At 42.7% G+C, this 13,497-nt stretch overlaps 1 protein-coding gene across 1 annotated transcript; it reads right to left on the reverse strand.

The window, feature by feature from the left end:
- Positions 1-1,131: 1,131 nt before the first annotated feature.
- Positions 1,132-11,372, reverse strand: LOC102495259 (transcription elongation factor A N-terminal and central domain-containing protein 2; the record flags this gene model as incomplete). Its single annotated transcript, XM_014586885.2, is given in 2 exon segments — positions 1,132-2,144; positions 11,179-11,372. Coding segments are annotated over 2 exon segments (383 nt in total), but the record flags the coding sequence as incomplete, so codon positions are not given.
- Positions 11,373-13,497: the final 2,125 nt, after the last annotated feature.

The following is a 13,497-nucleotide window of genomic DNA, read 5'->3' on the forward strand; positions in this document are numbered from 1 at the left end:
CTGAAACTCACATTTCTCATCTTTAAGGAGTTTATTTTCCCCCCACAGGGTGTGCACACTTGCTGAAGATACAGAAAGAGTGAGAAAGTGAGAAAGCACCCTCCAGGGGGAACAGCCACACAATTCCTTCTCCTCCATTCTCCTCTAGCGATTTTGGGCATGCATGCTCACAGGCCCAGAGTGATTTCCAAGGCTCTGGGTCTAGGACTCAGACTGCACTTAGCCATGTGAGATCCAGCACCTTTACCAGCATGCCACCTGCTGGCCCTGAGAAATAGCATTTTTAACAACTAGATAAAAATCCATGTAAATGTTCGTAAAGTATCTTAGGAAAAGTATCTAGCATTTAGAAGGCAGACAATAATGGCAGTCTCTTCCTATCTATCCTTGCTTTTCAACCTCTCTCCTCTTTTTATTGAATTTTAAATCTCTCCCTTTCTATTGGCTCCTTCCTTTCAGAATACACATATGCAGTCTCTAATCTTTTTTAAAAATAATTATTTTATTTAATTTTATTTATTTATTTTTAATTTGACTAGAGAGGGACAAAGTGAGAGAGAGAGAGAGAAACCTAGAAAGCAAGCCGCCAGGTCTGGGACTTGAACCATAGTCGGCTATATGGGAGTCCAGTGCGTCTTACCACCATGCCACCTGCTGGCTCCTAGTCTCTAATCTTAAAAAAATCTTCCTGAGGTATTGCTGACTCCCTCAAATCCCTGGCCCATCATTCTTTAATTCACCCAACTATATCCTTTCTTAACCTAAAATCTTTTTTTTTTCTTGAAGTTTATTTACTTCTTCCATGAACAAGAGAGTCAGCACCCTCAACAGTGTCTTGATGCTGTGATCCATCCCCAGTCTTCAGCCAGTCTTAGGGCATGGGTGATCGTGGGCAAGCGTGGACAGGTATACTCAGGGAAATCTCTGGATTTGAATATATTAGGTCATTGGGAAAGCCATGGTGTATTTGTCTACGTTTTTCTATGCAAAAATGCATCATGACTTTCCAGGCGACCCAAAAGAACCCTCCCCCATGTGGGACTGCGTGCAGAGCATCGTGTTTTACCACTGCACCGCTATCTGGCCCCCAGAAAGCACTTTTTAATGGACAAACCACCTCTTTCGTTTTAGAAAAAAGTTCTAGTTTATTATTACTTTTAAAAAGCAAATGCCATTTACATAAGTGTTCAGGCAGGCCTGCATAGAGGCATTTCATTTTAAAATATACATGTATTTTTTTCAACTACAGTAATTCATTTCAAGAGAAATTTCATTATGTATCTTTTACAGAGCCCTAAACTGAGAGAGCCAACGTATTCAAATAAACCCCGAGGTGTGGGGCGGCTTCAGGCCAGTTCCTCATTAGAGGCCTCAGCATGGGGGCTCCAGAGACCAACGCAGAAGGTCTTCCAGGAAGAGCTGAAACGTTCAGATAAGTGAGCTCTGGAAAGAAGGGGTAGTCGGCTGGCTCTGGCAGGCTCACCCCTGGGGTAGAGCAAAGAGAACAGACAGGGGAGTTCTGAGAGGCACCGGAGCTATCTAAACTCAGGGGGACGGAACCGAGTGAGCGGCCGCGGTAATTGAGTCTCAGTTACCTGCAGGGTGGTGAAATAAAGTAGTAGCTTCATCTGCCTGATGTGGGGGAGTTTAGAGGTGTCCTTGGCATACTCACAGCGAAATCCGTCACCCTTGTACCGTGTTGGGTGATGGCCACCGTCTGGCACTTCCCAGTGACAGCCAGCGTGCGTCCCGCTCGGCCGCACCCGCTAACTAACGAAGCGCGTTCCCCAGGCCTGTCTCCCAGGGCTCTCTGCATCCTCTGTCTGAAGGAATGGCACCATGGGAAAATTCAGCACAGCCAGCACCAGCCATCGCCCAAACTCAAAAGAGTCTTTGAATGGCAAAGAGAGGCCCGTTTCCTCTCTGCCCAGCCCAGGCTTGCAACCGTCGCCGGGTCACTTTTTGTGGGTCTGTACAAACGTGCCGACTGGCAGCGAGCCGTTCTTCACCTGAGCCCGGATTTCAGCTCGATGCTTTAATGTGAAGACCAGGGCTCTCACCGTCCGCCGGTAAGGCCCATTAATGAGGCGGGAGCAGAGATGAAACGTTTCCCGCTCGATATTTTCAACCAGTAGGTGATCCATCTAAAAAACAGCAAAATTATCAAATTAGGGCCTGGCATTGCATAAGGATTAAAAGCAAGAGAGGCTGGAGCACTCTGCTCAGAGGCCTCCATTAATCAACTGAAATTCAAGGACATCTACTTCCTGTCACAAGAGAAACAGGAAGAGCAAATTAATTCCACCCTGGCAATTAAGGAACAAGGCCATGTGCTTTGTGACAGGGACCTCATTCACAACCCCTGCCGGGTGGTAATATTTGCCATTATAACAGGAAACTGGCCCGAACTAAGCAACGGGGACTGGGCCCTGTACTTTACCAACCAGGAAATGAAGACCAAGGATAATAAATCAGTGTAACAGTTCGTACTTTTTTTTTGTTTTTATTTTTAAAATGCCTTTTAACCCCTTGCACCATTTTAGAAACGCTGGGTCCGGATACTAATAGGTGAACAGAGCAGTCTTTAAATGCCTTTTCACATTTAATGTCCATGCACTCTCTATCATGTCTCACAGATAAGGGAACAGGTTTAAAAGTAAAGGTTCTAGGTCTTACAAACACTAAGAGACAGACAGACCTGGCGCTCTGACCCCACCCCTCAATTCCAAAGCTCCTATTTTTTCTCTACCACATTAAGTGAGACCGATTGAGTCCAGAGAGATCCCTGTGGGTTCAGTGAAGCAGAGCAGGCCTAGCGGAAGGGAGCAGTAGCAAGTCTGAGATGGTCCAACTCAGGTTACAGACGTGGTCAAAGCAGGACAGGACAGATCCTGGACTCAGTGCGTAAGGTCTGGATCCAAGCCAGCTTAGGCTTTGGTCAAGGACCACAGCCCTGCTGTCCCTTCCAGGCCCAGCTCCCACTACGCCCCTCCTGACACTGACCACAACCCAGCCTGAGCGTGCCCGCAGCCGTCTAGCACCCCTGTGCCTCTGCACTGGCACCTGCTCCCTGGACAAGGCCTGCCTTTCCCTAAGACACACACTCCCATTAGTATGTCAAAGTTCAGGCAAAAATACACCAAACTAAAACCAAAATCCATCGTGCAAAGGACCAAAAGTTCTTCTTCAGAGCTGGCAGGTGGCATGGTGGTTAAGGACACTGGTCTCTCACACGGTTGACCACAGATCGAATTCCAGACCTGGCAGTTTGCTTTCTCCTTCTCTCTCTCTCTAGCTCACATTCTCGCTCTGTCCCTCCCTGGTAGAAGAAAGAAAGAAAGAAAGAAAGAAAGAAAGAAAGAAAGAAAGAAAGAAAGAAAGAAAGAAAGAAAGAAAGAGGGAGAGAGAGAGGGAGAGGGAGGGAGGGAGGGAGGGAAGGGGAATAATTCTTTAAAAAAAAAATTCAGGCTGCCACATGCCTTGAGCTTTTCTTAGTCATGAGGACAATGTATAGAAATTCTTTTCTTATTTTGCTGAGGGCACATGTACTAGCCAGAAAGACAGAGAGGGAAAGGGAGAAAGCATTCCCCACAATGGGGCATGGTCATGACTGAACAACCCTTTCTCCATTTCTCCATCCATGTGGTCAGACATGTGGGATCTGGCTCCCTTAACCACTAGGCCATGGGGCCAGCCCCATAATATATATATATATATATAAATGATCTATATATTTTTAAGAATGATCTATTTCCATTTGTTATTAATATTATTATTAAATTTGACCAGATAGAGACAGAGAGAGAGAAAGGGAAAGTGAGAAAGCCACCAGGTCCAGGACTCAAACCACAGTCAGCCATGTGGGAATCCAGCACCCTTAACCACCACACCACCTGCCAGCCCCAGATGATCTATATTTTGAGTGTGTCTCCCCTGGTGGGGAGAAAACAAGAAGTAAAATTCTCTCCCAGCCTTTTCTCCCTGCGTGCCCTCCCTCCCTATCTGAGCCACTCTCATAAACCTTTATTTAGCACTTACGACAGACAAGGGCTGAGGAATAGCAGTCCAGGATGGGCACAGCCCTTGCACCTCTGGGGGGCAGAGTCCAGTAGGAGAGACAGGCAGTGAACGGGGACTGCAAGGTACTGAGAGCCAGGAAATGGGGGAGGACAGACTGTTGGGGTGCAGTCACAGCAAAGCGACCCAGCCAGGAGGAGGTGACAGCCGACCTGAGACCTACAGGATGAGCAGCATCCAGCCAGGGGAAACGGGCGCGTGCACTGTGATAAGTCCATGAGCTGCACATTGATGTCTTGTGCACTGTTCTGTGTGTGCACTGTACTTTTATGAAAAAAGCAACCTTTAAAAAAAAAAAAAAAAAAAAAGCACACCCCCGAAACAAAGAAGGGTCACCTGATATGTGAGAAAATGTCAGAGGAAGAGAGATGGGCTAAAATATATAGACATAAGAAATGTGGAAGAAATAAGGACCAAGCAAGGAGCAGAATAGAGCTGAGAGAGAGATGACCACCGGGGCCAGGCACTGCCTAGTCTAGCAGACAAAAGATGCTACCCAAGTCTATGGTCCCAGTGACCGACGGTCTCCTTGGCCTGTGCTGGACGTGGTGCCAAGGCTTCGTGGGTGGGCACTCAACTCGTCCCCAGCCACGGGCAGGAGGGTGGAGAGGTGGCTGGCTGGCTACCCAGCACTGGCCAGCCAGGCTAGTCACTGACTAGAGGTTCGCTTAATGTAATGGGCAAGAAAAAGTGTTTTGAGAGGAGTGGTTATTGAGGAAAGAGGGCGCTTTTCAAAAAAAAGCCACAACCATTCCATCAAATTGCAGTATTCTAAAAAAAAAAGAACTCTGAGCATGCCTCGGCGTTCACATAGTTGGATGCTCACACAGCTAATATCTACTGAGTCACTAGGCTGAGTCTGACCCAATCTTGGAGACGCAGGGCAATAAAGACCTGTCCCGTCCCCAAGGAACTCAGCTTAGAAAGGAGACAACGCTCACGAGAAGACCATTCACCGCATGATAGGGGCCACGCTGGTGCTGTGATGGGCATCAGAAGCAAGCCGCCAGCAATTCTGCGTGTCTCCAGTTCAGTACAGACCAACAAGAGTTAAGAAATGAAGAAAAATATCTGTGATGTTAATACACGATAAGGAAAATGATCCACTACGAATCATGGTGTGCACCAAGTTCACTGGACAAAGCGAAGAATGCCTAGCTGCCCCTGGGTACTCCGAACCTATCTGCACAGAGGAGTCTGTTCCATTGGGTTTTAACCTGGTGCTTTAAGTAAGCCCTTTTGGGTGAAAGGACCAGGGTCTCACTAAGACTTTGAGAAAAAGGGGTTTTGCTGAGAGATACGTCGGTACAAACGGGAATGGGAACAGGAATACTGGCGGAGACGAAGGGGTTTATGTAGGGACCAGACCTTTTCTTTGTGTCTCACATGACCTGTGTGGTCTTTCTCACGTTTTTGCTCCTTGCCCTGAGCCTGACTACCAATTCCACCTGCCTTATTCTCTTCCCTAGTCTCCTCTTTCTATCCACAATTTCTGCTTCATAACTCACAGCTCATCATTCCTCCAATACCCATCCTGTTGTTTTCTTGGTATTTCCCAGTTCGTATTTTTCAGAGACAGAGAATCTGAGTTGCCTTCCTTAAGTATTTGTATCTGTGAGCTGAGTGTATGTGATCTACCTGTCTAAAATGGGACAAATGGGGCTATAGCGAGGGAAAGGTAAAAATCATGACCACCACTAGGACTGCAGATGGCATAATGGTTACATTGCTGAACTCCCTCGGAGTCGACTGCAGTTCGAATCCAGGACCTGGCGGCTTAAAACTCATGATGAACACATGTACATGTGTGCCCAAGATCCCAAGAGGAGAATGGAGAAAGGATTGTGAAGTGGTCATATCCCTGGGGGTTGATTTCTCACTTTCTGTCTCTGTCTCTATCACTCTGGTGAGCACACATACTCTATAGCAAAATCTTTCTTAGAAAATAACCAAAAAATAACAACAACAAAAAAATGACCACCTAGAGCTATCCTTCAAGGTAAAAAAGGTGCCATAATTAAATTAGTGATGTCTGATACATTTGGAAGCTCTTTAAAAGCAAGGGACCAGGTCTAGTAAGTGGCATGGTGGTTAAAGCACTAGACTCCCACATGGCCGATAGTGGTTCGAGTCCTAGACCTGGTGGCTTGCTTCTTCACCTTCCTTTTCTTTTTCTCTTTCTCTGGTCAAATTAAAAAATAGTAATAATGGGACCAGCAGTTAGCGTAATGGCTATGTTGCTGGACTCCCACGTAGTCGACCGTGGTTCGAGTCCCGGACCCGGTGGCTTAAACTCATGCCGGGCACGTGTGCGTGCGTGCCCAAGATCCCGAGAGGAGAATGGAGGAGAAGGGATTGCGGCGTGGCCATCCCCCCTGGGGGGTGATTTCCTGCTTTCTATCTCTCTGTCTCTCTCTGTCTGTCTGGCGAGCGCATGTGCCCTATAGCAAAAACCTCTCCAAAAAAAAAAATTAGTAATAATAATAATAAATAAAATTAAATAAATTCTTAATAAAAAAAAGCAAGGGACTAAGATCTTCTTGATGTGTTTACCTGAAGTGTAGAACTTCCCACACTACACTATAACTATCTGTCTTCCTCTAGGGCGGATACTATATTGGATCCATTTCTTTTTTTCTTTCTTTTTTTTTTTTGAAGAGGTTTTTTGCTATAGGGCGCGTGCGCTTGCCCTACAGACAGAGACAGAGAGACAGAAAGCAAGAAATCACCCCCCCGGGGGGATGGCCATGCCGCAATCCCTTCTCCTCCATTCTCCTCTCGGGATCTTGGGCACGCACGCACATGCACCCAGCATGAGTTTTAAGCCACCGGGTCTGGGATGCAAACCGCGGTCGACTACATGGGAGTCCAGCGACACAGCCATTATGCTAACTGCTGGTCCCCATTGGATCCATTTCTGATTTCCCATGTCTAGGATAGGTACTGGCACTTAGTAAGTGCCCACTAAATATTTGTTAAATGAATGTTCTTTCTCTCCATGTGTACCTCCTTCCTATCCTGCTCTCTCAATAATATGTCATAGCAGACAAAATATGAAACATAATGCTTCTTTCTTATTTATATTTTCTAGTTAGCAAAATCCTACTCCTCTTACTAAGGAAGTTCAACTGCCATCCCTTCCATGAAACCTTCCCAGATTCCATTAGATTTAATTGCTCCATACTCTGTGTGTCTGCACCACTTGCTGGTACGACTATTTCAGACTCCCTAATATTTTAGTCATTTACAGGCTCTCAGCCAGCAGACAGTAGGCTTTCTTAGGATACAGAATGCACCTCATTTATTGTGTATTCTTCCCTGGCCTGGCACCTCGTGGATCCTTAGTAAACGTTTACCAAACTGAATATCCACTAAGAGCAAACTTAGTGTGGGTTTCCCAATGGCAAGAGTAGGTTTTGTATATCTACCCATGCTTCTTTTTGACCACTTGAATACATTTATGAGAGAGCTGGTCAAAGCCAGGAGTGCAGTCTGAGGCCATTAAACAAAGAAAAAACTAACAGTCCCATATGAGGACATACCCCTGACCTGGATCTCATTAGCACCATCTGACAACCAACTGAGTCAACCAGCCAGTGTTTCATAACTCTTAATGATACAGGCTCACTTTGAGAATCAGGTTCATTTTTTTAAATGACATAATAGGAAAATGATCACAGGCCCGTGAGGTAGGAAGGAGAGTGGATAATGAGGAAGGGGAAGTAAGAGAATGACACCACAGGGGACGTTCACATGAGGAAAGATCTAAAAGGCAGGGAAGAACAAAGAAGATCTGGAAGGGAAAAAGTAAAGGGGAATGAACCCTGGGTTTCAACGATGAAGTTTTTATTCATCTATTCCATTATTCCAAGAACAAGAAAATAATCCATGAATCTAGAAAGCAAGATCTGTGGGGTAATAAAGAGATGCGCCTTTTGGATGTGTGTGTGTTCTTCATCTGTGGCTTCCACCATTAAAGGAGATGAGTGAACGAATAACACGGAAACGTTTTCTCTACAGAAATGTCATGATAGATTTGGTGTGTGCAGAAACACAGGCTAGGATCAAATTGAAAAGGCTTTGCAGTCATTGGGCCAGTAACTTACCCAATGGCTTACTAGTGTCTGATAAAGTACATTTATGGAGATCTGATGTCTGATTAGAATGCACTCGACGCTGGTTACTGCCAAAGACTAGACCCTGGATTAGCTAGTTCATTGATTTACACATAATATGGAGATGTCTCAGATGATGAGAGGTGCTAAGAGTTAACCTTATGTAAAAGTGTCTGTAATTCTATCCTCTGACATACCAAACTGATAAATTTTAGTGTCATCAGGAAAGCCATGATGTATTTTTGTTTGTTTTTCTATTCAAAAACGTGTCATGACTTTCCCAATGATCCAATACTATCAAATGCTGTTTGTGCAAGGAAAATGGCTTTTTTTTTTTTCATTTGGGGGCCAAGTAAGAGAGTAAGATGCATATTTTTAATTTTTACAATTTACTCTTTGGGAACAAAATCATTCAGCTATGCTTAATCTGATATTTTTTTCCAATTACATTGGAAAGCATTAACGAATGTATCACTTTTTTAACTTTGCTTTGTAACACTTGAGTGCTTACCACTTGATGTGCCATTTAAAGGATAATTAATGGATAAACTAAAAGGATAATTATTATGGAGTTTAATATAGCAGGCAAACTGCTCATTAATCCTTACAAGCATAGCTTCGTTATTATCATTTACTTAAAAAGATACCACAGGGAACTGGTATTTACCACCACATTAACTACATATTATATATACACACTGTATGTTTCTGCAATAATTTGGGTTTATTTCAAAAATAAACTTTATTTAAATTAGCAAGTCTTGTTGGTTAATCAATACTGTGGAAAATCAGACTTATAAACTATTTTTCTCTCTCTTCCTTTATAAAAAGTTAAGCAAACTTACAGCATATCAATTCATTGAACTATCAAACAAACATTAAAAATTATAGGGACCAGCAGTTAGCGTAATGGCTATGTCGCTGGACTCCTACATAGTCAACTGTGGTTTGAGTCCTGGACCCGGTGGCTTAAACTCACGCCAGGTGTGTGTGCGTGCGTGCCCAAGATCCCGAGAGGAGAATGGAGGAGAAGGGATTGCGGCGTGACCATCCCCCCTGGGGGGTGATTTCTCGCTTTCTGTCTCTATGTCTCTCTCTGTCTCTCTGGCGAACGCACGCGCCCTATAGTGAAAACCTCTCAAAAAAAAAAAAAAAAAAAAGATGAAAGAGACAGCAAAAATGTAAATAATTATGTCAATTTTTTGCAATGCTATTTAAATAATCAATTAAAAAACAGAACATTTGGTATATAATTCACTTTTAATAAATCTCAGATAATCATAACTTGCCCAGCATTCATTTAGAAAGCCAGCCATTATTTACCAAAAAAGAAAATGCACCAAAATGTTAATAAGACCAAAACTTTTCTTTTAAAAAAGTAAATAATATGGGACCAGTGGATGGTGTAATAGTTATGTTGCTGGACTTTCACCTGGTTGACTGCAGTTCGAGTCCCAGACCTGGTGGATTCAAACTCACACAGGGTGTGTGTGTGTGTGTGTGTGCATGCCCAAAATCCTGAGAGGAGACTGGAGGAGAAGTGATTCTGGTGTTGCCATCCCCCCTGGGGGTGATTTCTTGCTTTCTGTCTCTCTGGCGAGCGTAAGTGCCCTATAGCAAAAAAAAAAAAGAAAAAAGAAAAAAAACTCTCTCTAAAAAAAGGTAAAAAATATAACACAAGTCCTTCTCTTTGTGAATGAATAATTGAGATAGGAAGGTTAAATAATTTTGAAGAATGTATTAACAGATCTAGTATTTAAACCTGACTTCGTAATTTCTCCTTTTGTTCATAATATTAAATTGTTCTTAAGGAGAGATCAATAGAGATATCCTTACAATATCCTTGGGATAGGAAAAAATAAAAAATCCTTGGGATAGTATATGTCTGATTTTTCAGGGTATTAATTGGCTTATAAGTTTAGTTGTTTGATGATGTTGGTTAGTATTATTTTTAAAAAATATTAATTAAATTAAATTAATTAATTAAGTGATTAATTTTTAGCTTTTTGCTATAGGGCATGTATGTTCACCAGAAAGAAACACAGAGAGAGAGAGAGAAAGTAAGAAAGCAAACCACCAGGTCCAGGACTTGAACCATAGTTGGCCATGTGGGAGTCTAGCACCTTGACCACCATACCACCTGCTGACCCCTGGATTACTATTATTAATAAGCAAAGTATATCTCAAACCACTAATAGCTAACAGCTGGCTATGAAGTTAATAGGAAATATATCTAGCCATATGCCTTGGAATTAAAGATATGCATACTGACAAAAAAATGGGAAAGTGTTGTCTTTTCAATAGGCAGCTATTTATTTTGCCATTGATATTCTTTTTTCAAAAAATATTTATTTATTTAATTTTATTTGTCACTACTATCATCATTTTTTTCAATTTGCTACTGGGCAAGTATGTCAGAGGGAGAGAGAGGGAAAGTGAGAAAACAAGCCGCCAGGTCCAAGACTTGAACCACAGTTGGCCATGTGGGAGTACAATGCTTCAACCACACTACCTGCTGTTCCCTTTGCCATCAATATTACGAACACAGTTCATTCTAAAATTTACTTCAGTGGGAAGGGAAAGGATTTTAAATGGAAAGGAACCAACACTCTTTACATGACTTTTAATCAGCAGGCACTGTATACTATTCCTTCACATAAATGGTCCACATTATCTTTCTGATAACTCTAGGTGGTAGGAATTATAATCCTCATTTTACAGATAAAAAAGCCAAGTCTCAAAATGTTCATGATTTGCCGAAGGTGTCACAGACTGAACTAGAGCCAGGATTTTATCCCAGGTCTTGCTAGTTCCAAAGCCTGTACTCCCATAATATTGTCTCCCAGGGTGCTTATAAATCCAAAATCCTTAAGGAATAACCAGTTAAAATAAAGCCACAGCATTAAGACTATGAAAGCTCATTATGAAAACATGAGGCCCATTTAACTAAGAGCATCTAGTAATTAAATTCTACCCAAGACATTACCTTTAATTCCAAGGCTTCTGAGAGTAGTTTCTGGGCATTTTTCCTAAATGATTCAGTTTTAGGATCACTTCGGACTTCAATAGAAGGTCTATCCAAATGTTTTTCAATGAAAGTTTTCCACTCGGTATAAACTGCTCTGGCAAGGCAAGCCACTTGTGCATCTGGGTGTTTGCGCATCTTGTTCACAGTGTGACCTGGAATAGGAAGGAAACCAAAGGAAAGGTTGTTCTGCCACCTCCTAAAAAGCACGGGGCTAAACGGGCTGCTTTGTGGCACGAGAAAGTCATTCAAATACCATTGATGCAAAAGCTTTTGTGCAAACAAGACCCATTTCATAAAGGCTGAGATAACAAGATAATCACTGAGGAAGAACCCCCGGACTAGCCAATGCAGTAAGCCATCAACTCAAGTAAAGTGTGATTAACAGAGTCTTAAAAAGAATAGCAACTAAACTTCAAATTCCTTCATCCCAAAACTGCAATAAAAGAAAACAAATTAAACACAGTTTTTTTTTTTTTTTGGATATAGCATATTTCAAGATAACAAAATAACCCTAGCTATTGAGGAAATGTTCTTTTTTTTTTTTTTTGAGAGGTTTTTGCTATAGGGCGCGTGCGCTCGCCAGACTGACAGAGAGAGACATAGAGACAGAAAGCGAGAAATCACCCCCCGGGGGGATGGTCACGCCGCAATCCCTTCTCCTCCATTCTCCTCTCGGGATCTTGGGCATGCACGCGTACGCGCCTGGCTTGAGTTTTAAGTCACCAGGTCCGGGACGTGAACCGCGGTCGACTACGTGGGAGTCCAGCGACATAGCCATTACACTAACTGCTGGTTCCTCGAGGAAATGTTCTTTATGTAGGTAATAAATGAGAAAAAAACTGACAGAATTCAGAAAAAAATTTTGTAGCCCTTGATGAAATAATTCATTCAGAAGACAATCATCCGTGGATGGACTCGTTTGATGAGAGGCTCACAGATTTATAACAGATGGATGAGCTGTCATCTCCTGAACCTGCTGATCAATATTAGACCCCTAAGGGTGGGACTGTGGGAGAAAGTACTTCATGGTCCTACCTAGGAAGTAGTTTTTCAGCCTCCCCTCAAAGAAAAAGTGAACCACAATCTAATTAATCATTCAAAGCTCAGCTTCAGTTCATAGGAAATATGAGAGACAGAAATAAGCCATAGTATGAAAAATAGGCAAATTCAGAATGTGAGACATTCTATAGGAAAATGGACATGGTTTCTTCAATAATGACATTTTTTTAAAAAGAGGGAGTAGGAGGGAACAGCAGATGGCATAATGGTTACATCACTGGACTTCCACATGGTCGATTGTGGTTCAAGTCCTGGACCTGGCAGCTTCAAACACATGCCAGACATGAGTGCTCACGTGTTCAAAATCCCAAGAGGAGACTAGAGGAGAAGGGATTACAGCATGGCCATGTCTCCTGGAGGTGGGAGAGATGGTGGTGGTGGTGGTGATTTCTCACTTTGTCTCTCTGTCTCGCTGGTGAGCACACACGCCCTATAGCAAAAATCTCTCTTCAGAAAAAAAAAAAAAAAAAAAAAAGGGAGGGAGTATGGTTAGGGATTGCTATAGATCAAAAGAGTTTTTGAGTCCAAACTACCAAATGCAACATGTGATCCAGATCTTGGCTGGAATGAACCATACATAAAAAGATATTTCGAGATAAACCAGGAATATGAATATGCAGAAGGTATTAAATTGTACCAAGGAATCACTGTTATTTTGTTAAACAAGATAACATCATTTTGGTTATGTAAGAAAACGCTCATTTTGGAGATGCATATTGAATTATGTAGAGTTAACAAAAAGTCTGAGATTCTCCTTTAAAATATCTCAGTAATTGATGCTGGGAGGTGATGTGGTAGTTAAGGTGCTGGACTCCCACATGGCCAACCATAGTTCGAGTCTCGGATCTGGCAGCTGGCTTTCTCACCTTCCGTTTCTCTCTCTTTCAAATGAAATATTAATAAACATAATAGGGACCAGCAGATGGCATAGTGGTTACATTGCTGGACTCCCACGTAGTCAACTATGATTAGAGTTCTGGACCTGGTAGCTTATAACTCACACTAGGTACATGTGCATGCGTGCCCAAAATCCCAAGAGGAGAGTAGAGAAGGGATTGTGGGGTGGCCATCTCCCAGGGACGGGGGTGATTTCTCGGTTTGTATCTCTCTGTCTCTCCAGCAAGTGTACATATCCTATAGCAAAAAAACTCTCTAAAATTAATTAATTAATTCTAAGAAAAGAAAACAACCTCAGTTACAACACAAAACCAAAAAAGG

This window comes from Tupaia chinensis, unplaced genomic scaffold (genome assembly GCF_000334495.1).
Source record: "Tupaia chinensis unplaced genomic scaffold, TupChi_1.0 Scaffold000165_2, whole genome shotgun sequence".
Lineage (NCBI taxonomy): Eukaryota > Metazoa > Chordata > Mammalia > Scandentia > Tupaiidae > Tupaia > Tupaia belangeri.